Source organism: Adiantum capillus-veneris, chromosome 4 (assembly GCF_014529385.1).
Source record: "Adiantum capillus-veneris isolate H3 chromosome 4, ASM1452938v2, whole genome shotgun sequence".
Taxonomy (NCBI): Eukaryota; Viridiplantae; Streptophyta; class Polypodiopsida; order Polypodiales; family Pteridaceae; genus Adiantum; species Adiantum capillus-veneris.
Window position 1 is genome coordinate 101,760,492 of NC_140934.1, and position 15,181 is coordinate 101,775,672.

Consider the following 15,181-nt stretch of genomic DNA (forward strand, 5'->3'; position numbering starts at 1 on the left):
GCTCTTTGGGCAACAGTGACGCCATGGCAGGAGCACTGCCAGGTTCAGCTGCTTGAGTGGGCACTTTGAAGTTTTGGAATGCTACCTCTGAGATCAGCCTTGTTCTCCTCTCCAACATGGCCCTCGTCCTCATGTGTGCTGCTTGGCAGACTTTGAATCTTCTCTTTCTTGGTCGCCTCAAGGAAACTAAAGTTGAGCGACTCAATGAACAATTTTGGCGTGAGCTTATGGAGATCCTCTTTGCCATGATCATCTTCAGAGACGAATTCAATGTGCCCTTTGTGGCTATGGTGACTGTTTTACTCTTCATCAAGGCATTTCATTGGCTTGCTCAGAGGTGGGTGGAGTTTATTGAGACAAACTCACGCCTTTTCCACATTCAGATGGTGATCTCCTTTCCTATGCTGCTCTACTTCTTGGATTGCACCTTCCTATACACACATGTTGCCTCTCTTTCCTATACAATAGCACAAAAAGTGCTTGAGGACTTCTTGTGCGTGGAATGTCGCCACTTGGAATGCATTAATTGCGGGATATGCGTAACAAGAGCAGGGCAAGAAAGCTCTAGGCTATTTTCAAAAAATACAAAGCAAGTGCATCTCTCCCAATTCAATCACCTATACTTTCGTGTTGAAGGCTATGCTTAGACCTTGAAGGCATGTGGCTCTACGCGAGTGCTCAAGGAGCTAGCGTCCTGTCCGGGGTGTGGACTCTTGGAATGCACTCGTCGTGGGATATGCACAACAGGAGCAGGGCCAAAAAGCTCTAGGTTGTTTTCAACTACCTATCCAGACTATCGACTCTTGGAATGCACTGATTGCATGATTTGCCACAAGAGAAATCTCTAGTCTATTTCCAACAAATGCAACCACCTATGTCTTGCAGGCTATGCTTACATCTTGAAGGCACATGGCTCCACGCAATTGCACGTCATGTGGCTCCACGCAATTGCACGAGGAGCTTCTTGTCCAGAGTGTGGACTGTTGGAATGCACTGATTGAAAGATTTCCCCCTATGGCAGGGCCAGAAAGCTCTAGTCTGTTTTCAGCAAATGCAAAGGGACGGCCTCTCTCCAGATGCAATACAAAAGCATGCATCTTGAAGGCATTTGGTTGTACGCAAGATGCCAATATGTTGTCATTGGCACTACCTTGCTCAATATGTAAGCCAAATGTCGAGCGCTTGAGAAAGTACAAAAAGTGCTATGTCCGGAACATCACCTCTTGGAATGCATCGATTGCGGGATGCAAAGCACGTCTACTCTCCAAATTCAGCCACATATACTTTTGTCTTGCAAGCTATGCTTACATCTTGAAGGCATGTGGCTCTACGCAATATTCGCTTGAGGAGCTTCTTGTCCGCAGTGTGGACTCTTGGAATGCACTGATTGCAAGGTTTCCCCCTATGGCAAGGCCAGAAAGCTCTAGTGTGTTTTCAGCAAATGCAAAGCGAGTGCCTGTCTCCAAATGCAGTCACATAAGCGTGCATCTTGAAGGCATGTGGATGTACGCAAGATGCCGATATGTCATGCTTGGTACTACCTTGATCGATATGTATGCCAAATGTGGAGCGCTTGACAAAGCACAAAAAGTGCTCTGTCCGGGATGTCGTCTCTTGGAATTCACTAATTGCGTGATATGTGCAATAAGAGAAGTGCCAGAAAGATTTACAATGTTTCCAGCAAATGCAAAGAATATCAACATGGGCTTAAAAAGTACACCACACTTGGCATACATGTCAACCAAAGCATTGCCAAGCACGACATCTTTTTGTAACAGCCCTTGCCTAACAATCTCATCATGACTCTGCTTGCCCATGATAGCTGAGACCTATGTGGAGATAATAAAAAATATACATCTCTCTCTCTCTCTCTCTCTCTCTCCCCCCCCACCCGGCCCCGTTTTTGTCTTCTTGTTTTCTCTTACCCTCGAACTATGCGGCTAACGAAGCACTCTAGTTTTTCTATTTTAGTTAAGAAAAAGAGAAGACATCTCTATAACCTTTGCCCTTTGGACAGACCAAAAATCCGTAATAGAATTTGTATCATCTCCAGAGTCACCCCATCATTCATCTAGTTACATACGGCGTCGCGAATTCAATAAACGTTCCCCGCGCACATTCGGTAATGATTGCAGGCTAGTCCAGGTAGGCTGTGCAGCGTTCTCCGAAAGAAGAGATAGAGAGCATCGACCTCCATCATTGCTTTATGCAATGCACCTTCAGGCTTCAGCTCGTTAGACATTTCGTATGGTCCTGCTTGATTTTGTAGTCTTCACCCTCTCCACAAGCAACCAGAGGGTGATGGTGCACATGCAAGTTTTGTACTCAGGTCTTTTGAAAAGAATACTGTTGACTAGCCCCAGATGGAAGGAACTCCCTGGTATGCATCTTGACATGGCAAACTTTGCCAGTGTTTGAATCAGCTCATCTCTCTATTTGCTAACATTTTCTCTGTACGGAAATCTCTTTCTTCTCTCTTCTGTCCGCAACACGAAGATCGAGGTTTTTTGCTGGGTGCTGCTGGTTTACCCATTTTTGGTGTGATCAAATACAGTTCAAGCTGATCTGGAGCAGTTTCTTCATTCTTTTCAAGCTTAGCCGCTTCTTATGGTCAAACCCTTTCAGTTCATGTGGAGAATAGTGTTGAGAAAATGGACTCATCCTCAATTGCTACACAAGGTAACTGATGAGCTGATGAAGATACACAATGTCCTCTCATTCCCACTTGATCGCTAGTTGGTTAATACAAATTTCAATATGTGGTGATGTGGATGTTTACCTCGGATTTTTTGTCACGAACGAGAAGAGAAGTCGGATTTACTTGAGGTGAGGCTTTATGGGAGCGCCTTAATGTTCAAGTGCGTTTGATTATAATTGTGAACTGTACTTACAAGTGCTTGAACATGTAAAGGTAATGTAGCCATAGTACAAGACTATAGACTACCTAGTGTTAAAGCTAGCTATGGAGTTCTACAGACTACAAGGCGTTGGTATAGTCTAGTATGGAAGTTACTGGATATCTCAGTTGGACAGCACCTTAAGGCCAGTAGGACACCAATCTACCTTGAAACTAAAAAAATGTACCTAACCACCCAAGTAGCACAAAATTTACAAGATATGGATGGGAATTGGTTATGAGACCATGAGACCAAAGAAGTGTAAGGCCATGGGCATCAACTTTCAAGTGGGTGTACAAGACCAATTACAAGTTGACGGTTCGTTGGACAAGCACAAAGCTCGGTTGGTAGCCAAAGTCTTTTCTCAGTGGTCTGATGTCAACTGTGACCAAATCTGTTGAATAGTTGTACGAAAGAGACCATTCGGATATTTCTTGTTCTTGCAGCTCATCACAGATGGCCCGTGTATCAGACTTTTCTCATTGGTGATTTGTAGGAGGTGTAGGTGGAGCAACCTTTAGGATTCTCAATCCCAAGATCGCGAGATAATGCTTACAAGTTGTGGAAGGCTCTTTATAGCTTCATGCAGTCTCTGCGAGCTTGGTGCTAGAATATTGATACCTTCTTCCTGTGACATCGTTTTGATGGTTCAGTATCCTTTCAGAGGCAGATTGGTGATGCTTGTGATCCTCTATGTAGATGATCTCGTTTAGCAATGATGAGCATGTACACTGGACTATGGAGATTCTGGCAAAGGAGTTTGAGATAATAGATCTTGGCTGACTGCATTGCTTCCTTGGAGTGGAGATTTAGCAGTTAGATGGGAGATTGTTCCTCTGTCAACAGGGGTATGTCCAAGAGTTTCTGGAGGCCTTTGGCATGGTCAATTGTAAGCTGATCTCTACACCAGCAGATTCAAACATCAAGCTATCCACAATATGATCCTTGGAGGTATTCGATGCTATCAAGTTTTGAAACAAGTTGGTTCTCTCATTTGGTTACTCAATATCCGGTTTGACCTCTGTTTTGTGGTAAAACTTCTTAGCACATTCCTGCATAAGCCAAAAAAGACACATTGGGAGCAAACTCTACAGCACTCTCTTCACCTTGCATTTTTGGTGCTTGCAGGCTGGGATCAGGTCGATGATGCAGTAGGAGCAAGGTCCATTGCGTAGATGGAGTCTCTTTGGGCTGCCCACGAATCCCTAGCAGGCCCTCTTCATCGGCGCACGGCTTTCCGTTGCTATGGGCTGATTTGGATCTAGATTACCTTCCTAGGCCAGATGGTTGTCCATTTCGGGAGAGAGTTGTCACTGTTGGTTTCTGTCTTGTTTATTATCGGATTCACCTTATTCATTGCCTCTCTGACAGGGTATCAGAGCTACGGTGTGCTCTAGAGTTGTATGATTGATTGGAGCTTATTTGAGGTGCTGTTTTTTCGCAACAAAGGGAAATGTTGGGCTGTTGCTACTGTTGTTTTACTTGATTTGTTTTGGTTTGCAACTGTTTTGTGTCGATTTGGAGTACCCTCTTCATTTCTCCTGGTTGTAGCCTCTTCACATGCCCAAATTCTCCTAAATCCGATGGCAATGGGTGAAGGTTGGATGGACCTATCATCGAGGATGATGCTAAAGGAGCCACCTTGAGACTTGCAAATGTGAGTACATCATAGGTGCAACCAAGGATAGGTGCATTGAACGCTTAAAGGTTGATGCTAGTAATGTTTGCCAAACCTGGGCTGAAATCGCTGCACATGAGCCCCTACCTGCTGCAAGAACGTAGGCACCCAAGAGTCTCTTTTCTCGGGTGAAAAATGCAGCAACATTTCTCCAACCTCTGCTGGGTGAAAAGTGCAGATCCTCAAGGGCTCTTTGTGACAATCAAAGAAGAACACCGGGAGCCTCCGCTAGACGCAAAAACGCAAGAAAAAGAGACTTCTCTGTGACAAAAACGCAGCCAAAAGTTGTGCTACTGCTGGCTGAAAATCTACACTTCAATCAGCACCTTACACACTCGCTCAAAAGCGAAGCATTGACAAGCTTAGGCTCTGACACAGCACGGGTGGAGGAGAGAGGTTGGAAGGAGAGAGAAAAATGCAAGAGAGAGGAGGTACAAGCCATACGGGCAACTCTGATAGCAAGAGGGTACAAGCCTGCACACAATGATGCCCAAACGGTATGCCCTTCTCCCCCATATATATGGGAATACTGATGCTGGCCGACTCCATATGCCACCCATGGTACGGAAAATATGCAAAAATGAAGAGTCAGCCAAAAATAGGGCGCCCTCATAGCTGGGCACAAATCTGAAGTGGCTGGACAAACTCTGGGCACTGCCCAAGACCTCACCTCATGCTCCCTGGTGTTTGATCCGAATGAAACTTCAACCATGTGTACAACTAGTCCTGACCTACATTCTACCACTGTCAAAATATGGCTTGGTCTGCTGATCGCTCAATTCAAAAGGATTCTGCAGGGATCCTATCTGGTATAAAAGATCTGTCTAGACATGCGGGTCCTACAAACAGACTCACAAAAGTGCCGATGCAAAATCTTCTAGACTTTCCTAGGCTAAGGGCTGGTTTGGGTCGTAATAGTAGTATGTCCGTGCGGCGACATGACATTTTGGTCTTAAATTTAAAGGATTTGAAGACTGTGTATCCAAATTCATGTTTTGGTACAGTAGTGATGGAAAATGAAATCACTTTGTTCTTATGTCCTTTTGGAGTTTTAGCCATAGCATCTACTTTTGTTTTGTGCATCTATTATGTTTGTGCTCATTACCTTTATTCTCTTCTTTGCTTTATTAGATTCGACATACAGTCTTCATATTTTTAGTTGCACTTCCTAAAATATTAAGCTTGAATTTGCAGCAAGATTAAGCTTGAATTTGCAGCACCCATGGTGACACAAAGCAGAATGTTTAATGAATTGACGGAGGCTCAACAAAGAGCAATACAGGCACAAAAGGATCAGCCCTCTCTCATTCTGGCTGCTGCTGTAAGTTTTTCTTTGACAAGTCACAAATTATTGGTTAGGTTTTTGTGAGTATTCTTGTATTGTTGATGAGCTGGCTCTTGGGAATGGTTCATATGCAGGGATCAGGAAAAACTTTGGTTCTTTGCCATCGCATTCTTCATTTTATCTCTCAGGTATTGGTTGCATTTGTTGGAAGAAAGAGTGAATTTCTCAATACTTAGGTTGGTAACAACGAAATTTCACTCAGTCATGTTCAACCGGCTGTGCCTTTTATCATGTGAGTTTTGCTGTCAATTGATTTGATTGTTGCCCATTGAGAGATGAATGGGCAAGGTTTAGGGTGTATTTTGATGGCCTTAACCCAACCATAGCAGCCAAAACATGAGTAACTTTTATAAAGGAGCTTGGTATGCTGTTTCATAACGTAGTTTTCTTGTTCTCTTTGTCTCTCACAGTACCACCTCCCCACTCATTGTATACTCCAGATCGAGTCCTAGCATTAGCTCATCAGTTAGCTATAGTCTTTCATTTTCAGCTTAGCTTTTCCTTTTTGGGATGACACAGGATATACCAGACATACACATTGATTTGTTTCATAGGCCGACTTCAGCCTTTCGAGGAGGTTAATAAAATCTTTCTTTCTTTATCTTACACATTCATATTTCTCAAATCTGCTTGCATGTAAACTTGCTTGTAGCGCTTTAAGTTCGGAAAAATTTAAGTTTCCGATGTCAATAGAGTACCGAGACCTACCTCTCTCTTAAACTTTACATTGGGACACCATTGATATACTACACACAGGCAAATCAAATGATCATGAATCATGATGGTCTACTGACTGAGCATTTATGCATGCCTTAGATACATTGGCACTTTTGTTGGCACATATGTTTAATAGAGGCATATGTGAAGGCTTTCTTGAGAGCTAGAGCACTAACACTATCGTTCTGATAATTGAAGGCTTGGGATCCTATGCTCCCTAGTAACTATCCTACCATCATGATAGGCCACACATTGGCCAAGCTTTACGCTTTTGTGATTGAGTTTGAGTTGAGTCATTGGGCAGAGAGAGAGGGTGTCTGAGCAGGAGGACATACTGGATTCAGGAGAGGATTCTCTATGCTTGATCATATACTCACACGTCGAGCTATCATTAAGGAGGGTCGAGCACATGGATGCTATATCTATTGCTGCTCTGTGGATTTTCATAAAGCTTTTGATACATTACTTAGAGAGAGATTTATGCATAGATTGTATGATTTGGGTGTCGAGATTACATGGGGTATCTTGGCATTTTTTGCAATGGTAATAGATTGTACGTGCGTCAGAGGGCTATCGGGGCTAGTTCACTTGTCACAAAGACGGAAGCGTGCACTTAATACTTTAAAGTCAATTCACTATCTCACTTTAAAGCCAATTCACTATGTCACGTTGGATTTTGCACGACATGAAATTGAGAGAGAGGAATGCAAGAAAAAAGGCAACACTAGGGACCAAAAGATGGGCTGGTCACCCCTTGAAGGGGTTTTTGTATTATTTTTTGAAATGTTACAAGCAGGAGAACTCAAAATGGTATTCACTTTCCTGATGCATAAAAATGCATGGATTCATACGGCTATGTCTACTTCGTACTGGAATTTCCTATGCGGGTAAGGCTTCTACCGTTATCTGCTTGCGTAGGGAGTTCCCACTTGAATACTCCTTGGTTGCGTCTATTCCCCGTAGGGACACGCACAAGCTCTTTAGGCTGTCCACAGTTCTACACCTTCACTGCACACTTCGTGCTCTCTGCGTCCCCTTCACGGACACCAGAACAGGAAATCATAGAGGAGAGAGAAAGTGGGCTGAACTGATATGTGAGAGAGGAGGCTCCGTGTGTGTGTGTAAACTACTGCAGAGCACCCAAATGGTAGCGCTACCCCTTTAGTTTAGAACAAGCACTTGAATACGATGGTGTTCCCAGTTCGCTCAGAAAAGCTATAATTTACTATTTCTGTGGTGGTCATCCAAGAAAGTGGCTGGCCGGACAAAGTGGAAATATGTCTTGGCGTGAGCTCGCAGATTGAGTTGGGAGAGACATGAAATTGGGCGAGTTACTAATGCTGTAGATTGGCCTAAAAACCGGGTTTAACGCTCATTCCTAAGTGTAAATTTTAAAAACCTTTTAAACTCAATGGCCGACCAATCTAAAAGGGGCCTAATTTAAATGCAGTCTTATGTATATCTTCTAGAGCAATACGAACCTGATGGTAGCCGCTTTTGAGATCTGTATGGCTAAAAATTCGTGCCCCTTGTAGCTTGTCTAAGATATCATCGGTTCGAGGAATCGAAAATCTATTCTTAATCGTTATCTTGTTTAGAGAATGATAATCGATGCACATTTGAAAGGTGTCATCTTTTTTTTGAACAAGCAATACTGGTGAACAATAAGGAGAAGTACTACGGCGAACAAGACCCTTCTCCATAAGTTCGTTCACTTGTTTAAGAATTTCTTCTTGTTGTAAGAGACTAACTATGTAAGGTGGCTGATTTGGGGGTAAACTGCCTGGAATTAGATCGATTCGATGCTCTTTTGGTCTTTCAGGAGGTAATTCATATGGGAGTGTGTCAGTAAAGCAATTCTGATATTGATTAAGAAAAGTTAGCCGATCTTTATCTAAATTTGACGAGACATTTTCACCACTCATCTCTCTGCCTTTGACAAAAATTCCGTAAGCAAAAAAACACTTTTTCACTTCTTTTTTGATGTGATTGAACTTGGGTATAGGCCAATCGCTAGCACTTGCATCTACATCATAGTGCTGCCCTTTGAAAGAAAAAGAGAGTTTGTTATTTACATAATTTGGTAGAGGATGAATCCTGTAATGCCAAGGCATTCCCAAAATAATAGCGCATCCTTGTATTGGGGCTACTAGGAAAGACTCTCGATCAAAGTACTTTCTGATCTTTAGATTCAATTGTCTTTCTTGATAGGAGTGGAATTCATAGTCAACCCTTTTGAGACTGATCCTGAATTGATTAGAGTTCCCAATCACTTGATAGTAAGTCCAAGAGATTCTGAGGTATTTAATGAAATGAAATTGTTGGTGGAGCCTGGATTAAATAAGATCAATACTCTCTGCCCATTCAAGCTGCCCCACCCCTTTAAGAGTTGCCTTTTTCCTTCTCCTTTTTGGTATTAGCTTGTACGTTAGGTATTGAATATGATGCAGGAGGTGTCACAAACTGCTAACGTGTCAAGCCATTGAAGACCAGAGCCAACCACCAGATTCCAGCTGGCAAGGGGCCTAAACCCTAAGAAGAAGCAACATAATAAGTCTTTACCAACTTATGAGACCCCGCTCGATGGGGCCTATAATAAAGCTAAGTAGGATCCAAAAAGACTTGGCGTAAACAACTGATGACATGGTAGACACTATACAGACTGCCACAATTCGCGCTCACATGCTGTTGTGGTAGCTGTACGGACGTCCACGTTTTAAGTTGATGACGTGGTAGGTGTACAGATTTCTGTGAAACGTGCTGACAGCTTTGGGCATCAACTTTTGGGACCATATGCTTTTAGATTTTGAAGCTTTTCATGTAAAACTGCTTTTAGAGGCCAAGGACCTTTAAATATGACCCATGGGCTCTCACTCTGAGAGTCTACCTACGGGACATTTAGAGCAAAGCCATGGGAGTTGTATCTTGTTGAAGCCATATAAAGAAATACCGAAAGGGCCGCCAGGTTTGGGGGCCAGTGCTCTCTTTGGGTGAAACTCCGCCGCGCTTCGTCTCGTGTGTCGTGCATCTCTCTCAGTTCAATTGTTTTGAAGCGTATGAAGTCTGTTCAATCCGTTCTTTTCCGTTGGCATGTGGTGTCCGTTCTGTTATATAGTGGTAGCAGAGCTTCAGGTGTGTGTTGTTTTGAAAGCATACCGGTCCCACCAAAGAGCAAACAGAGCAAGATGGCGCTTCCAAGTTTTACGTGAAATTTATGAAAGAATCTTCGTGTCCCGACCTTGGACTTATTAGCCACTCCCGCCGTTAGTCCATTGTGTATCGGGCGCGCTCCCGTCTTCATCGCTCTGTCTGAAGGGGCATAAGCCATAAAGTCCACTTGCAAGAGAAAGATCAAAGGTTTTTTGAGCCACCGTTTTTCTCAGAAGTAGTTCCATGCAGTGATGGATGTCTATAACTACCAAGCCGCACACTCGAAGGACTTGGCAAGCCCTAAAACGCTTGCCACAAAAAACCTAGTAGATTACAACTTGGAATTTCTCGACATCTCTCAGTAGGTGTCTCTTCTTGATTTGATAACCTTGGAGACCCAGTGTGATTGCTATATCATTGGACTATCATGACCGCTCCACTCTCTATGGCGAGAGAGGCATAGTTACCCGGAACGCGGAACGGGAACGGCGACGGGATCCCCGCGGAACAGGGGAACGGCTAGGGGTCCGGAACGGGAATGGCGCGGAACGGGAGGTTAAAAAACACCCAAATAGTGCATTTTTTAGCTCCTTGTGTTTAAATACAAGGAGTATTAGAGTGCTTTGACTCTAATACTCACAAAAAACTCGTTTTGAAGACCATTCAACCTTGCTATGACTAGATGAAGATGAGAGAGAGAGAGCTTGAGAGAGTGAGAGGGAGAGACTCGAGAGAGTGAGAGGGAGAGGGAGAGATTTGAGAGAGTGGGAGGGAGAGGAAGAGAGCTTGAAGGCTTGAAGCCTTGAGCCTTGAGAGAGTGAGTCTTGAGAGGGAGAGATCTTGAGAGTGTGAGAGGGAGAGAGCTTGACCCTTGAGGATTATCTTGTGGAGAGAAAGGGGGAGGGGGGTGCATTTTATGAGTCCTTGAGGCCTTGAACACTTCAAAAAGAAGCCCAAACATTTACTTCAATTTTTCCAATTTTAGCCAAATTTGTTTGTAGCCGTTGGCCGTTCCAGGGGCATTCCGGAACATTCCGGGGGCGTTCCGGAACGTTCCGGAACGGCCATTCGGGTTTGCATTGGCCACCTGGAACGTCAGACGTTCCGGGACGTTTCGGAACGTTCGGGAAGGGAACTGCCCCCCGGAACGCCGGAACGGGGGCTAGGGGGCGTTCCCCGGTAACTCTGGAGAGAGGTCTATGCTATTGATTGCACAATCCTCGTACAATGGTCTAAATGCAATGGACTTGCCGAAGATGTCGATGACGACGACGACGGGCTGAAAACTGAAAACGCTAGGGGCTCAAATTTGCAAATCTTGTATCTGCTGAATTCTATGTCGGTGACGATGGCGATGATGACGACGCGACGACGATGCGCTGAAAATGCAGATGCTGAAATTTGCGAATAGCGGGCTTAATCTGCAAACGCTGGTTGATCTGACCGTGCGGCAAGGATTTGCTGCGGGAAGGTGAGATTTGCAAGGTTTGGGGGCTGCGGTGCGGAGTCTGACTGTTGAAAACTGGAAACCTTGATGCAAAAATGGGTTCTGTCGTCAAGAAACTCCAAATGCTAGGGCTCATCTACTGTTCAAAAAACGCTAGGCTTGAGGGTGTATCTGCTGCAAAAACGCTAGTGAATCTGCTAACGCCAAACTGATCTGCAACCTGCAAAACGTTGGGGCTGATCTGCAGTTGTTGAAAACGCTAGGCTGATCTTGATGGTTGAAAAACGCTAAGTCCTCCTGTCGGTCTTGCTGAGAAGGTGCACTGCCAGAATTGGGTTCTTTGCTGCCTCTTTTGCCAGAAAGTGCTAGCGCTAGCTTTCTTATATATTAACTTGCCGAAGTTGCCCTCTCCAGTTTCCCAACAAAGTCACTTAGTAATAATAAGTGAAAAATGGCTAAAATAGGGAAAATAGGTTCTATGCACTGTGAAATGCTCATGATGGATTCTGATGGTAATGCTGATGATCATGCTGTGTGCAACCAGAGGAGATGCAACTACTCTAAGTGCCTGGACATGCACGGCCTGCGAACACTCACAAAGGTGCCAGAACACTTCCTAAGCTAACTGAACCCTTGTCATGAAGTAGCTTGTCCACATGCACATAGGGTTAGATGTGCACGTGACATCCCCTCCTTTTTAAAGTGAGGTACTGGTACCGATCTGCATGGTTTCCTTGTAGGCTGCCAACAATTCGGGATAATCTTTGAAAAGCTCTTCATTGACCCACACTGCCTCGTGGGTTCCTCGATCCTTGAAGTTCAGAAGTACTGTCTCACTTGCTTCTTCGAACCATGGCAAAACCGATGCAACAACGCTTGCTCCGGCTCCATGACTTCGGCTTCATCGATGATCTCTGGTTCTTATTCTTCGGAAATGTCCTTCGGAGGTGTTCCGTGAAACACTTTCAACCAAAAAACATGGAAAACGTCGTGCATTGACCATGAGTTGGGCAATAGCAATTTCATTGAAACCTCATTTATCATTTTAATGAGACCATACATTCTGAAAGACAACTTAGGACATTTCTTTCCAACTTGCTTAAGATGCTGCTTCATGATTCTTAAATAAACCCAATCCCCTTCCTTGATCGAAACATGCTGGCGATGCTTGTTAGCCTTGCGTGAGTAAGACTCCTGAGCGTTGCTTAGCCGAAGCTTCACACTCTCAGAAATCTCATCCAACGACCGACTTTCAGCATTGGCATCAGGCATTTGATTGACCGAGGGAGTCAAAAGTGACTGGAACGGACGGCCAAAAGCTGCCTCATACGGAGTTTGACCAATGACAGAGGAAAAAGAGTCATTCAAAATAGCCTGAACCAATGGGAGTTAGAGCTTCCAATGTGTCACAAACGACAACGCATAACAATACAAAATACATTCGGATAAATAGAATTTATCACTTATTACTGAAGCCAAAGGATATAGAGAGAAATAGATAGAGAGAGAGATAGAGAGTGAGAAGATCGACACAGTACTGGGGACCAGAAGATGGGTTGGTCCCCCCCCGTAATAGTATCTTTATTACTGAGGAGAAGTCTATACAAGCACTTGAACCGAACGTATTACCACGTTCGTTCTAGAATAAGACTTGATGGTTCTTGGAAGCCTCGGCTTCCTATTCCTAGGGCAAAACCCTATTCCAAGGAACTTTCGTTCCTTATTCCAAATCCTCCAGAATCAAGGTTCTCGCCTCTGGATCTCACCTTCCAGACTCAGGGTATGACATCCCTGCAACTCTTTTCTAACTCTGTTTCCAGAGTCCTCTTTGTGCAGATTAACTCCGCTTTCCTGGACACGAAGTCCTTCCCTTGGGAATTTCAACTTCCGGATCACATCTCGAGAGTCCACCTCTCTTCGATCCGTGGATTTGCTTCCCAAACTTGGGTACGAAACCCTTGGGCTGATCTGGCTCTAGTTCCTCAGAGTGCTTTTCTCCTGCAGAGGCTCATGTTTTCCTCTGCTCCTACTCCCTCACTAAGAGGAAGTACACCTGCAAACAAATACTTAGAGACCATAACATGAAAATCGTTACCTTCAAAGTCTCGACACTCGAAACGCAACTCGGTTCTCGAAAAGCAATTTCCCGGAAGAGATCTTTGCATAGAAAATCCTCTCTTCCAATCCTACACACAAAAGAGGTGTGTTCTCGGGTTCCTTCTCGTAAATCAGCCCCATCTACGACGTTTATGGGCTGAAAACAGAGAAAAAGAGCAACTTGTCGCGATGGAAACACGCTTTGTAGGCACTTCTTCGTGAGGGAACTCGCGCACTGGGTCTTGGCGACATCTGGTACATTTGGGGTAGTCATGGGCATCATCGGCAAACGTCTTCTTTGCGGGTGAACTCTGCAGCAGCATCTCCTTCTTGCAAAAACCAATCCTCCCCTCTGAGTGAGGGCATGTGATGCTTTTATAGCTCCTAGCCACGGGCACGAATAGCTGCTCGTGTAGAGACCTTTCCGATGTACCCGTCACCTACCTTGTGACGCATCAGAATACCCATCACCTAGTCCTTTCCTACCGAACTTACGGTACTATCTCCTTCACGATGCTCTTTGTCACCCATCCTATGACGCATCAGAGATGTCCGTTCCCGGATGGTCGGATACTTCTTTCTGATGCTCCCTGTCACCCATCCGATGTGACGCATCAGAAGTATCCGTTCCTGGTGGCCTTACAGATATTCCTGTTCTCAGTGCTCCCGTGATTACTTCAAATGACGCACTAGGATTACTCTGTACTGGGATGTCTCCAGTGAGAAAACCCTCCCACCTAAAATTCCAATAATTCATTTAGAATTATTTTTCCTGTTGTTCCAAGCGAGAAAACCCCCTCACTTATAAATCCAATAATTCTTTTTTTTTTTCCCGAGAAAAAGATCCTTCTATTAGTTAATGAAAACTGCCCATAGGGCTACAACCACCTCTGCAAGGGAGGGCTACAACAAGCATGATGGGGAGACTCTCCCAATGAAAAAACAGCATATATACAATGAGGCTAAATCAAGAGATGGGAGGAGGGAAGAGCCACACAGGTGGACAGTAGTGCCATCTGAGCACCCCCTGGACTATGGTGTAAAAAGGCCTAGAGTCGAAGGAAAGCCTCGCGGCGCTCCCGCATGCAGTCGGAGCTGCCGTGTAGTCTCTCAAGCTGTCCTCTGAGAGTATGGATCAGCTCTAGCCAAAAGTCACGAACAGTCTCTGCTGGTGGCATAGGGCGAGCCTCAAAGATGCGGAAACAGCGGGCCTGCCAGATGAACCAAAGTGTCAGGCCACTGATGAGCTCCCAACACTCCTCTCTCTCACTGCACCACTCTTGTGGAGTAAGCTTTGTAGCAGGCTGGAGTGTAGGTCGCCCCCCCCCCCTGCATCACTATCATCCTGCTGGTGGAAGATAGCTCAAACTGAAGTGCCGGGCCGTCGTGAGGGTGGACCAAGCCTCTGCCTCCCAAGTGTACTGTCGAGCCGTGGAGAGAGCAGACATCAACCGAAGAACTCGTAGCCACACCTGCTGGGCCGAGGGACAGTCCCAAAGACAGTGACGCTGACTCTCCACCAAATGGTCACAAGCTGCACATGTGGCTAAATCCAATAATTCACTTAGAATTATCAGATAAAGCCAATTTAGCAACATCCCTCTCACTTATAAACAATTGTCCTCAACTGTAGAGGTCCAACTGAACTGCCGGGGAGAATCGGAAAGATTCCAAATCTTGCTCAAGGGTGAGTTGAGCTAGTCCTTTCTCAAAAGAGAACTTAAAAATTAAATTAAACAAAAATTCAAGAATTTACCTTACTGGTTCATCTCCTTCCTCTAGTACCTCGAGGATATCCTTCACCAATCATCAAACTTACGAGCCATGTAAGAACTCATCATTCACGTCTT

The 15,181-nt window shown here is 44.7% G+C and overlaps 1 protein-coding gene across 15 annotated transcripts in view; it reads left to right on the forward strand.

Moving 5' to 3' along the window:
* The first annotated feature begins 2,021 nt into the window (after positions 1 to 2,021).
* LOC147459708 (uncharacterized) overlaps positions 2,022 to 15,181 on the forward strand; it is a 185,060-nt gene continuing 171,900 nt past the window's right edge. For 2 of the 15 annotated variants that reach the window (XM_086510907.1, XM_086510917.1), the window contains exons 1-7: positions 2,026 to 2,380; positions 2,497 to 2,679; positions 3,394 to 3,848; positions 4,026 to 4,554; positions 5,770 to 5,896; positions 5,995 to 6,048; positions 6,440 to 6,497. In XM_086510907.1, the coding sequence (XP_086367033.1) occupies positions 5,798 to 5,896; positions 5,995 to 6,048; positions 6,440 to 6,497 (211 nt within the window). In that variant the 5' untranslated portion in view covers positions 2,026 to 2,380; positions 2,497 to 2,679; positions 3,394 to 3,848; positions 4,026 to 4,554; positions 5,770 to 5,797. Of the gene's footprint in view, positions 2,381 to 2,496; positions 2,680 to 3,393; positions 3,849 to 4,025; positions 4,555 to 5,769; positions 5,897 to 5,994; positions 6,049 to 6,439; positions 6,498 to 15,181 lie in introns of all 15 variants that reach the window. The other 13 variants (XM_086510908.1, XM_086510912.1, XR_015187902.1 and 10 more) reach the window with 13 other exon arrangements.